The sequence below is a fragment of the Nematolebias whitei genome, chromosome 18 (genome assembly GCF_014905685.2).
Source record: "Nematolebias whitei isolate Nwh7 chromosome 18, NemWhi1, whole genome shotgun sequence".
Classification (NCBI taxonomy): Eukaryota; Metazoa; Chordata; class Actinopteri; order Cyprinodontiformes; family Rivulidae; genus Nematolebias; species Nematolebias whitei.
This window is the reverse complement of record NC_056515.1, coordinates 37155380-37168470: the sequence shown is the minus strand read 5'-3', so window position 1 is coordinate 37168470 and position 13091 is coordinate 37155380. Positions and strand designations below refer to the sequence as shown.

General features: G+C 38.4%; 1 protein-coding gene across 1 annotated transcript in view; it reads left to right on the top strand.

Annotated features, from left to right (window-relative positions):
* Positions 1-2992: 2992 nt before the first annotated feature.
* Positions 2993-13091, top strand: part of lrrtm4l1 (leucine rich repeat transmembrane neuronal 4 like 1) — a 38668-nt gene continuing 28569 nt past the window's right edge. Inside the window, exons 1-3 of the mRNA XM_037692066.1 lie at positions 2993-2996; positions 3197-4390; positions 4451-4827. Coding sequence (XP_037547994.1) covers positions 2993-2996; positions 3197-4390; positions 4451-4827 — 1575 coding nt within the window. The remainder of the gene's footprint in view (positions 2997-3196; positions 4391-4450; positions 4828-13091) is intronic.

Sequence of the window (13091 nt, the reverse complement as noted above, 5' to 3'; positions counted from 1 at the left end):
CTTTTTTTTAAAGAAGCTATAATTAGATGTAAAGCCTTAAATATACTCATTTTTGTTCAATTAAACTCCAGGTATTAATTTTCACCCTTTTTCCTTAATGAAGTCATCGATGTGACCAATATGGGGACAGAGGAATGTCATCTTCATGGCCTTAAAAAAAAATCAACAGGGATGTCATTTTCCAAACATAAATCAGAAATTAAATTTCACTTCACGGTGCTGCAACGTGAGCTCCAGTGGTTGATCTGACAGAGATTTATTGTTGGTAATCCTGGCTGGACTTCGTTTTGTTAATATTATTTGGACACTGCATTATATTTTTGGTTCAATAAATGGCAAGCGTTTACAGTAAGTAGATAAATGTATCTTTATCAGCTTCTTGTAAATATGATATAACTGATCCTTCATAGAAGCAACTTTGCACAAATGTAACATACAAAGCTATTTGGTAAAATTTAAGCAAAACTATACATTTACCAAATTTAAATACTAAAACATTTGTCGTTTAGAACTTTAATTGTGCGAATGCTTATTAAAAATCCACACTATTGTTTTCCTGTTTATATTCATCATTCTTCCTACTTCTATCCCTATTCCGTACGATTCTCGTCCTACAGTTTTTAAGCTATTTCAGCAATTTATGCATCAAAACGTTTGGCTCATTCAGGAGAAGGGTGCTGTGCCTTTTTATAATGGTGCAACTTTAGCTTTTTGAAATATTTAAACTTTTAGCAGTTTTTTTTTTCCCCCTCATACAAAATGAATTGAGCTCATTTTACATCCTTCAAATCTTTAGCTCTGTTTACAACCTTTTACTGCTCCTTTCACGTTCTGTTTCAGCTTCTTTGTGCAAATTTAAACTTTTTTCAGCTACTTTCAGCTAACTGCAGATGTTTTCAGGATGTTTCTGCTAACTAGAACATTTTTGACCTTCTTCTAACTTCTTCGTGCTTGTTATGCTCCTTTCAGCTTATTTCTGCGTTTTAACTTTTTCTGCTATCTCAGATACTATTTAGCTGTTTTATGCTAATTTTAGCTTTTTCAGCTAATGCCACATTCTGTGCACTCATTTAAACTTTTTTCAGCCTAATTCAGCAAAAAAAAGTGCTCTCTCCAGTTTATTCTGGTAATTTAAACTTATTTTCTGCCTTTTTAGCTACTTTTCAGGTGTCATTTGCTGATTTCAGCTTTTTTTTCCAGATAATTTCCCCTTGTTTGTACTCATTTCTACGTCTTTCAGCCTAATTGGGCAAACGTGTTTTTCTGCTTTCTTCTGCTAATTTAAGTTTGTTCTACATTTTCAGCTACATTTTAAACATTTTTATTAGCTAATTTAAGCCGTTATCACAGAAATTCTTTTTTTTTTTTTGGCATGGTAATTTCTGCTTCTTTCAGCTTATTTTTTTTCCATCTACTTTTCAGCTATTGTTTGTTAATTTCAGCATTTCTTTTAGCAAATTTCCCAATTTTTGTGCTAATTTCTGCTTATTTAAATCTAATTTAGCAAATATGTGTCTTTCTGCTTTCATCAGCCAGTTCAGGTGTGTTCTTCATTTCAGCTACATTTCAGCATGTTTTTTTTAGCTAATCTCAGTTGTTTTTTTTATCAAGTTCTTCTGTAATAAGCATTTACACCTCATTTTTGCAGGAAATGCAATGTATCTTGTTTTTTTTTTTGTTTTTTTTTTGCAAATCATTGGTTTTTAAAGTGATGTTTAGAACAAGCAATTTGCTAAATATTAATGTCAGCACTTAGCAAACATAACATATATAATGAAATAGACTATTTTACAATACATAAGCTAACTTTTGTAGCTTGTCACAAGCGGTCTTTTAAAAACAATGTTACCTTAAACATAATAACAGAAAATGAAACAAGAGCTGTAAAGTTTTGTTAACATTTTGTTAGTGTTTGCTTCTGGCATGTTCTACCAACAGTGAACAGGATGATCATCTCATCCTGGAGATGAAACAGTTTCAGATCCTTCCTGCAGAAGATGCTTGTGAGGAAAATGTCAGTCCATGGCCTCAGCTGTGAAAACTGGACTGTGGGGAGGTGGATACCCCTGGGTCTAGGAGGGCTAGAACTCTTAGCGTAACGAAACTGACATCGAGGCTTTGAGGCTTCTTGTTTGAAGCTTTCCGTGCTACAAACACAGTCTCCTACGTGGCTTTCGTAGTCCGATGAACACATGTTATTATATTGAGTGCAAGATTTTTTGTATAAACATGAATGAATAGAATTAATACTAAATGGACCAAATGATGTCAGACATGACAGTTTTGAAATCCTAATTGTAACATTTAAACTGACATTATCAATGAGAACATGGAGGTGCCACAGCTGCATTTTACCTAACAATGTGCAAATTCAAATTTCAGCTCCTCTGTATTGATTTGTTTTACCATGTTTGATAAAACAATTTTAAAAGCCATGTTAACCGCTAGAACTCTGTTTCACCAAGGACAATTGCCCTTTAAGTACATAAATCAGCAAACAGTAAATACTGTAATCATACTGTATAGAAAAACGCAGTTCCTAATAATGCTCACACAAACATTTTATTCATGTAAGTCACAGTAAATTCATGTCTCCATTTGCACTAATTGCATTGATTCGTCATTGCATCATCATTCCATTTCCTGTTAAAGATCTGAACACAGTGTCAAAGCAGTGTGTAGTCTGTGCTGCCTGCATGGAAATAAATCAACATGAAACCAGCTAAAAATAAAAACCTAATAAATTACAGCCTTTTAGAATCACAAGCATGCTTTGTCTAGATGAGGGCTTACTCCTTCATACGAAGGTCTTTTGGGGAAACCAATCACCTAAATTCCAGTCGTGTGTCTTTGAAACTTATAAGTGGAGAATTTAATCTATGAATTACTGTGAAAAAGTCTTAGAACAAAATATATGCAACCTTCATTCTCTTTGTGTTTAAAATAATTTAGGAAAAAGTGAAAATAAAATCAAGAAATGAGAAAGACAGGCATGAGTATCACCCATCATGTGAACAGATAACCTAAAAATTCAATAATAGTGCAAATTTAGGTACTTTTCAACAATCAAATTGTTAATTTGAACAATCTTGAAAGCAGGTTTGATGTATAGGGTTTTATTCTGTGACACATATATAAAGTAATTGGTATAGCATCTAATTTAGCTAATCATTATTTCATTTATGCTTGCTTTCAGGTCCATTGATCTGTGATGGACGGATGACGCACTTCCTTTTACCTTTGCTCCTCCTCTTGCGAGCACCCTTGTTGTTGAGCTTTGGTGAGCGCACCTGCCCCAACAACTGCCGCTGTGAGGGAAAAACGGTTCATTGTGACTCATCAGGATTTCTAGATGTCCCAGAAAACATCTCCGTAGGCTGCCAGGGCCTCTCTCTGCGCTACAATGAACTGCATACCCTACTACCTTATCAGTTTGCTCATCTCAGCCAGCTCCTCTGGATATACTTGGACCATAATCAGATATCAGCTGTTGACAGTCGAGCATTTCAGGGAGTCCGCAGATTAAAGGAGCTAATACTTAGCTCTAACAGGATAACATCTCTGCATAATTCAACATTCCACGGCATTCCCAATCTCCGCAGTCTGGACTTGTCGTATAATAAACTGGAAATTCTACAGCCGGGTCAATTCCATGGCTTGCGAAAATTACAGAACCTTCACCTGCGCTCCAATGGACTTTCAAACATTCCAATCAGAGCATTTTTAGAATGCCGAAGTTTAGAGTTCCTGGATTTGGGGTACAATCGAATCAAAGCTCTTACCCGTACCACCTTCTTGGGATTACAGAAGCTGATGGAGCTGCATTTGGAGCACAACCAGTTCTCAAGAATCAACTTTTTTCTGTTTCCACGCTTGGCCAATCTGAGATCCCTTTATCTGCAGTGGAATCGCATTAGAGTGGTGAACCAGGGCCTGCCATGGACTTGGTATACACTTCAAAAACTGGATCTGTCTGGAAATGAAATCCAAACACTTGACCCAGCCGTGTTTCACTGTTTACCAAACCTTCAAGTTTTGAACCTGGAATCCAACAAGTTGTCCAACGTGTCTCAGGAGGCAGTTTCGGCATGGATCTCCCTCACCTCAATAAGCCTTGCTGGCAACATGTGGGATTGTGGAATGGGAATTTGCCCCCTCGTAGCTTGGTTGAGAAATTTCCGAGGAACCAAGGACACCACTATGATTTGCAGCAGCCCAAAGCATCTCCAAGGAGAAAAGATTATGGAAGTCACTCGGAACCATGGTATTTGTGAAGAAAATGATTACTTTATGACAGAAACACCATCTCCAATGTCAGAGCTGATTTCTGAAGCAACTGCTGAACCAACCTATGCTCCTACAAGTGGTTCTCCAACTTCTCTCCCACCTAGTACCTTTGGCCCTATCCCACCATTCAGACTTCGACCCATTTCGCATCCTACTTTTCCAGGGCATATGAGTAAAGACAGCAGAAACACAGTGGTTCACGCTCGACCCACGCACATATCGCCCCCAGTGATAGAGCACATGACTCTGCACAAAGTAGTGGTGGGCAGTGTGGCACTTTTCTTCACCATGTCACTAATCTTAACAATTATTTATGTGCTGTGGCGGCGTTACCCAGGCGCGACCCGGTTGTTGCAGCAGCGATCAATGGTGGGACGGAGGCGTCGCAAAAAGAGCCCAGAGCCAGAGCAAAACCTCAGCTCCCAACTTCAAGAGTATTACATGAGCTACAACCCTGCTGCCACACCAGAGGCACTGGAGGTGCTAGGCAATGGCACTGGCTCCTGCACTTGCACAATTTCTGGCTCCAGGGAGTGTGAGGTATGACCCATCGCATCAGCCTAAAAATAAAAACTAAAACTAAACACAAGGCTCAAGAGAGAGGTAAATACTTTATCAAGTATGCCCTGTAAAAAGACACATTATTGTACTCTAGCACCTTGATCCCGATTTACACCATGACAAATGTTAGATGTCTCCAATTATTCCACCTAAAACTGGTGAACTGAGTGTGAAGCAAAATGCTGACTTGTCTCATCCGGAAAAAGAAAACGAACCGGATTAAAACTCATAATTTCTGCTCTCTAAGGTGTGTGCCTTTTATATCCATGCAATCATCCAAGTACTTCCCTGTATTGTTTAAAATTACACAAAATTTTAAACGGACTTTAAACTACTATGAATAATTGGACATGTCTAAGTATTTTGTAGTCCTCACTTTCCCCCAGCATGTGTCCCTTTTGGTGTCTTTTTTAGTTTGTGGGAGAGGAATCTCCAACTAAACTTGAGTCTCTGGGAATAAATATTTCCAAACTTGCAAAAGTTTGATTGTTTATAACCCTTTTGGGCAACTTTTCTACGCTCAGGGTGGGTTAGGTTTGTGGTCTGTGTGGTCTTGGGTTTCTCTGTGCTGCAACTGGCTTTTTGCGTTGCACTAAGGCTGACGGGTACAGCCAGGCCTCTTCACTTGAGACAAGTATGGTGAAATGTTTTGCAGAGAGAATGCACACTTCCCAATAGATCCGAAAAAGTGGTAAAAGTAAAGAATTGGGCAACAGAGTTTAAAAGACCATCTCAAGTATTTGACCCTGAAATCTGCAGGCATGCGACAAAAGCCATATAAAATATCAAAAGAAATGAGGGCTGAAAAATAAATAAATGACAAGAGAACTTAACATCTAATCATATTCTGTTGGATTTAAATATTTTTCCACGCTACATCAGTTCTGAGTTTTTTTATGAAAATGCTTAATTGACTATAAAGGAGGGCTCCATGTTGGGACACGGTTGGCAGCTTTACTCTGAAAGACTGATAAACTGGCGTGCCTTTCAATCAAAGTGGGCTGGAAATTATATTTGAAGGTGCACAGTTTTAAGAACACTCGGTGCCTACTGCTGTGACATATGTTGTAAAACACAGTGAAAGTTTGCACGTCCCCACATCCTGTGGGAAGGTGCTGTGACACCAGATTGGTTGTGAAAGTCCATTGTGAATGCGAGTTAAGAGTTCGCAACATTTTCTTTAACTATGATTCCTATTCATTTGTGCAACCTGCAGGAAAGAGCAGAAGAGCAAATCTTCCTCGGTTGACTGAAAACGTTGCAGGTCAGACATGCTCAGACTGTCCACAAGGACACTTACTTATATTGAGAGGGATTATACAGTAGGGCTGCAGTACATAAACTGTTCATTACAAAGATGAATGAACTTTTGAAAGCTCAGTGGTGCATAAAGAAAATATAAATCACTTGTCACCATACTCCTGACATGTGGGCAAGTACACAGAAGACTTTGGATCCAAACACCCACAGTGAGGGGATGGGGTATAGGGTGGAGCTTTGTTAGACACAGTCAAACTCCATACTAACAGAGGGTCATTATAAGGCCATGTAAAGATCTTATTCACCTTCATGCTGTGATTTAATTTTACACTGATTCAACAGTTCCCTCTCAGGGTTAAATAGAATCATTCAAAAGTCATCGTCAAGGTGGATTACCATGCCTGAGAGTGGCTGACCAGCTCTTTATAGAGGAACTGGGGTCATTTATTTATTTGGCATATACTTAACCAGATTAGTCAGTTGAGAACAAATTCTCATTTACAGTGACAACCTGGCCAAGAGGCAGCAAATACAGGAGTGGGAGAACACCAGACAGGCAACGTATAAATATCTGACAATCAAACATCAAGTTCTAGAGACCATGTGAAATTATAACAAGGAGCTAGGACAGCGTTCATGATAAAAGAGAGTAACAACAGAGACTGAGGAAAAAAAATACTAAAAGCATGTGCAGCAGTCATCAAGTGATGCTTTCACAGACTTTTTAAACAATGCAAATGGGAAAAACTAAGCACATTTTAGAGTTTGTTGTAGATGGCTCAAATCATTAGTAGCAGAAAATTGAAATGATGAACGACCAAATGAGGTGTGTGCTTTAAGGACAAGTATGGAAATGTAGCTGCTGGAGTGGAGGGTATGCATGTTGCTACAGATAGTGAGTAATGAACAGAGGTAAGATGGGATTTTACCAGTGAGGGTTTCATAGATCAGCAGAAACCAGTTTGTTTTTCTGTGGGGGTGAAGAGAGGGCCAGTTCACCAGGGAATACAGAGACCATTGATGAGTGTTGAAGGGAGCTTGGATGACCAGTTTAATATCTGCATGGTAAAGAGTGTCCAGTTTGTGGACCAGAGTTTTGGAAACAGTTCTGCAGAAGATGTCGCCACAGGGGAAGATCGGAAGTATTGTAATTTTTACCAAAAGCTGTTTAACAGTTTGAGTTGGTGAGGATTTGTTTTAGAAGAGGAATCCTATTCTGGATTTGATTTAGGAGAGCAGAGTGTAGATGTGAGTTTCGTTTGAAAGCCAAGGATCGAGCCAAATGCCAAGGTATTTGTAGCTGCTGGCAAACTGGTTCTGAGCCATCCAAGAAGAGGATTTTCTTTGGGCAAACTGTTTGAGGGAGGTTTCTGCTAAAGATCATGCATTTTGTTTTCAGAAAGACTACTGTGCTGCTGTTCAGTTTTAAATGAAGATTAAAAAGTATGCCAATGTTATTTAAATTAATTTGTAGTGTGAAGAGGGCAGAGGTAAGAGAGGTACTAGCGGTATACATAATAGTGTCATCGGCGTACAGATGTGTGTGAACAAGACAGTTCACAGAATTTGTTACATTGTTGAAGTATATGCTGAAAAGTGTTGGACCAAGCATGGAGCCTTGGGGGATGCCTTTGCTGATAGGTAGCGGATTTGACAGGTGACCCTCAGCCCTCACTGATTGCGTTTGCCCAGAACAGTAGCTTTTGAACCAAGCAATTGAACTCTGACAGACTGATGTCTCAGCCTTTCCAGCAAGATGGTCTATAGAGCCCAAGGCCTTGGCTAGGATGATGAAGGCAGCAGCGCAGTAATCTTTCTTGTTAATTCATAATCATCTGCCACCTCAAAAGGTGGGCAATCATGTGTCTGTTGTGTGTTTGTTAGAAAATCTAAACCGTTGGATTAATTTTATTAAAACCTTCAGAAAATAATCATGGGTTGTACATCTACGATTCATTAACCTTTGGAGCTAACCCGAATCAAGACAGCCACAGCCACTGATCTTAGAAAGCACAAAAATGACCAACTCAGCCAGCTGTTGAACTCAATTTGGTACGGTAATATCTGAGAGTCAAGACATCAAGAAGTAAAACTTCATAAGACCTTCGACAAGACTGTGCATATCATCATTTTCAAGGTTTTACTAAAACATCTACAACCGCTCAGAAACTTTTGTTCTAATCTTTGTAAAGTTTTAGTGTATTAATAAAAGCTAAATAGAATTGCACAAGACCAAGAACAAAAAAATAGAAATTTTCATTTAACTGTAAACTACAATAAAACTTCACTGCCATCATCCATATTCCGTAGTTTGAAAATGAAACATAACTTCAGGGATAAACAATCATGCTGCACAGTCTATATTTCTCACAGGGAAGTAGTAAAATATCTAAATGACCATCACCCCATGTTCAAATAAGGATATGGGGGTGGGGGGGTTATAATACAGTTGGTCTACTTTCATGATATACTCTGCTTCTTAACCTACAGTGAAAGCATTGTTACACAGAGAAAAATGAAAATATCCACTGACATGGACAGACTTTTGTAAAGAAACCACCGATTTGTGCGTTTGTCTCCATGTAAAGGACATCATGAGGTAACAGGTAATCAATCAATCAGTGACTAGATCTACAAAGTGCTCTCGGGGTGAAGGGGCACTTTATAAGTCATTATTCAGTGGTGGCTGCAGGGTAGAACCAGTTTTTGCTTTATAGTCAATTAGGATGAGAATCAGTCCAACAGTGTGGTTTTTATTTTTATGTTTATTTTTATACAAAAGCACACTTGACAACCTTTGATTTAATTTCTTCAAACAAAGAAAAAAAAACATTATGTGCTATGAAATGGCCACAGGACACTAATTATTCTCAATCACAAAATAATTGAACAATTGCTAAGCAGGTAACCACATCCCTGAGCGCTTTGATCTTGGACCAATATCTTCTTGTTAGGATGAAAAGTGGAATTGTTAAAATAAAGTACTTGGTCACTGCTAGAGAAAACCAAAATATCTATGCTAGCTCTGATTCAGCACAAGAAAATACACGTTTCCCGTCCTGGCTACACAGATTTTCTTCTGCATTTGCACCTCTTGCTGCATGCAAGTTTTAGTTATTCACGAGTTAAAGATCTTTTAAAAGCTTTCTAATATCGAAACATTTCCATGTAGACTGTAAAAATGTAGATTTTATTTTAATGAGCGCCGAATCACTAATATGCTGCCGCACAGTTGGTACTGCAAGAATATCTACTGTATAAAGTTAAAGTTCTTCTGAGGGGGACAAGAAAAGCTTCAAGCACAGTCCTATGTTATGAAAATATCAACATTGCAGTTAGTTTCTATCAACCGCGTTAACCCTGATTAAGAAGTAAATATTGTTAGATGCATTATTTAATTAATTTAAATTATTTTCACATATAAAGGGCAATTTGAGGCCACACATTGGTCATTTTTTGCTTTCACCTTTTAAGCACCAGCTTCAACCTGTGAAGTTGATTCTGCTAACGTAGATGTGGTTATTTTCTTTTGAGCTCATATATAAAATAATAAAATAAGAATGCTCATTATCACTGTATTATGTACGCAAATGTCCTACAATATGATGTAGTTCGTTTCCAATGACAACTACGCCTGTTCCACGATGTAATTAATATTTAGCCAGAACAAGCACTTTTTCTGAACTTTGCTGTTTTAAATGGGAAAAAAAAAACATCTACATTACTTTAGACATGACCTTTTATCTTACTAGCTTGATTGGCTTTAATATTGTTTTTGATTTATTTAGCCTTTAATTGCAAATTGGTGGAAGACCAACAGCTTTAAAAAGTTGAAAATAAAAATTCCTAGGATTTTGGTAGAATGAAAACTACTCCAAGTATAAAGACTTAGTAGCCATGGCATAAATATACAGTGTATGCTCATTAAGTTAATTTTATCAACTTTTCTTAACCAAGAAGAATATCTCCAAAAGCTTTTTTGGCAGAAAAATGTGCTTTTACTTTTTTCATTGACCAGTATGGAGAATCTGACTATCAAAAGGCAATTTTGCCAATGTTACAGTTTCAAATTAGTCTGACACGTCCTTACCTGCTATGATTTTCTTGAGGTTGCTTCTTTTAACGGTTTCTTGAAATATTCTTTCAAAAACAAACTTTTATACTATTTGAATCAGAGCAAAAAAAAAAAAATTGTCAATTAATTCAAGATTAGCCTTTTGTGAGTTTGAAGCAGACTGTTTGATAAGACACACTTCAGTTAGTTTAATTTCTGTACGAAGGAGGTAGACGGATACATCATGCATCTTTGTCACCCACTGCCAAATGGTGAAGACAATGTCATATTTGGGGCGGCTGTGGCTGAGTGGTTAGAGCAGTCGTCCTCTAATGGGAGAGCTGGGGGTTCGATTCCACCAGCATTCACATGTTGAGGTGTCCCTGGGCAAGACACTGAACCCCTTATAGCTTTCGATGTGTGTCCCATTGGCGTATAAACGTGACCTAAAGCACTGATTAGTCTCTACAGATTCATTCATTCATTCAACCTTTATTTATACAGGTTAATCCCATTGAGCCTCGGTGACTCGTTTACAAGAGAGGCCTGATTTTAACAAAAAGTGGTGACAACAGTGGACAATCATAAAGGATTCAGATTAGCTTTGTAGAGACGTAGTAGAGTACTGTACGAATGGGCACATGTTGTAGTGTAAAGCGCTTTGAGTGTCTTGATTAGATAGAAGGGCACTATATAAGCTCAGTCCATTTACAATCCATTTATATTCAAAGAATCCATCCAGAGGACCTGACTTTACAATGTTAGGCAGAATCAAATTGTTTTCGCCTGCATTGCTTAGTTTGGATATTTGTCCGTTACTAAAATATTGAGAACTACTGGACAAAAATTAATGGAACCTGCAGAATGTAATTACGGGATGTTCTTTGACAACTGATGAACAGCGTCACCATTAAAACCATACCTGCATCCATCCATCATCTTTACCTGCTTATTTCCTTTTGAGTCACTGCCTCCCATATCCAGCCATCACTGTGCGAGAGGCAGGGGACACCCTGGACAGTTCACAAGTCCATCACAGGGCCACATAGAGACAAAAGAGACAAACAACCATTCTCACTCTCACCTAGGGACAATTTAGTTACCAATCAGCCTAACATGCATGTTTGTGGTCTGTGGGAGGAAACTGGAGTACCCAGAGAAAACCCACACATACATGGAGAGAACATGTAAACTCCACCCTTAGAAAAGCCCCCAGCCAGGATTTGAACCGGCGACCTTCTCGTTGAGAGGCAGCAGCTATACCAACTGCGCCACTGTGCCGCCCACCATTAAAACCACCACAGCTAATGAACATGACCCAGTACTTAAATAGCTATAGCCACTGCTAGGAGTAGGGTGTAGTAAAAGAGTTACAACACAGGAAGAAAACTTTTTGGGATATCTCAGGAGATTTGTGCATGATGTTGGACAGAAACGGCAACAACTCAGTCATATCTTAGCATAAGATGTTCTCAGTCTAAAACTCTGAAATGGAAGGGGGCAGGCAATATGCATGCCTTCAAGGAATGCAACGCCTCAGTGATAAAAGTCGGCGTTATGATATTTCAGTAGCAATCAGAGGATTGTCTGCCTCTACATAATCATCATCTGAAAAACATCAAACCCTCTTTAACACCATCGATGGCTCTCGCAATCATCGATTCAGAAGTGTTCTATACTGTTGCTTATTTCAAGTACTAAATAATTGAGAAGCTGGCGCCAGCCCTGTTTAGTTTGATGAAAGTGCCATTTTGCTAGTACCCACAGCTGGCGGTGTGGCTTTTTTATTATGGCTCAGTGTAGCGCCATCAATCCCTGCGGACGGCAATGTGGAAGAACAAAAGGCGGCAGAACACATTTCCCCCGCTGTGGCAGGATTTCTGTGAGGTATTGAATAGAATGACACGGAATGGTTCCTGTGCACAGCGAGAAACCATTCACTGTTCACTTTTACTGCAGTCCTAAAGATTTAAGACAGGAAACTCCAAACTTGGAAACTTTTGCAGATCCAGATATGTGCAACTGTGCTGAGATTGCTGACATGACCAGAATTCTTATGCTAATGCCACAGTCAGATCAGGTTACATATGATAATGGAGAAAGCGTCTGTGTGAGGGGGTAAATGAGAACAAACCAAGAGGTGACATATTTTAATTAGCCGATTAAGAGAAGTATAACGCAAACTAAATGTGAAAAACCAGGTTAAATTTCACTTGGTAGAAAAGAAAAGTGTTTATTTTTGTTACTGTAGTGATTTCATTGAAGTTTTAAATTTGAATAGCTACAATTTTAATTGCAATCTACATAATCAGCTTTGTCCTTGTAGCCTGATAAACATGTAGACACTAATTACAACCTTTCCAAGAAAATGTAGTTGTTAGTCAAATATGTAAGTTGATTAGCGGGAAGTAATAAGTCAGATATTATATTAAACAAAAACTTTGTGTAGTTTGTGTGTTTTTGTTGATATTTCTATGCTTGCTGTTGGCACATGATCTCGTAATAGTGCAAACGTGTTTTGATTAAACTCCCACAATGTAATCATTAGAATAAAAACTTAACATTTGGAGTCAAGTCAAGATGGCTGCTACAGCTGATCAACATTAGTGCAGACAAAAATGGCTATAAATCATACAGTTGGGCAAATACTGAGGTAAAACTTGGAATAGTAGCAGATAAGAGAATGTCTATTGTACTAATTGCATTACTACTACTCGTATTGCACCTTTCTATCCAACCAAGGTACTCAAAGCTCTTTACAATACAATCTGCACCCTAATTTACCTCCACACACATCCATACGGTCCCCTACTACATCTGTACAGAGCTAAGCTGAGTAAATCATTCTATAAAGACAAATCGGTGCTTTATATTGCAGTCATTCACTGATGGGACACACATGAGGGGTTCAACGTCTTGCCCAGGGACA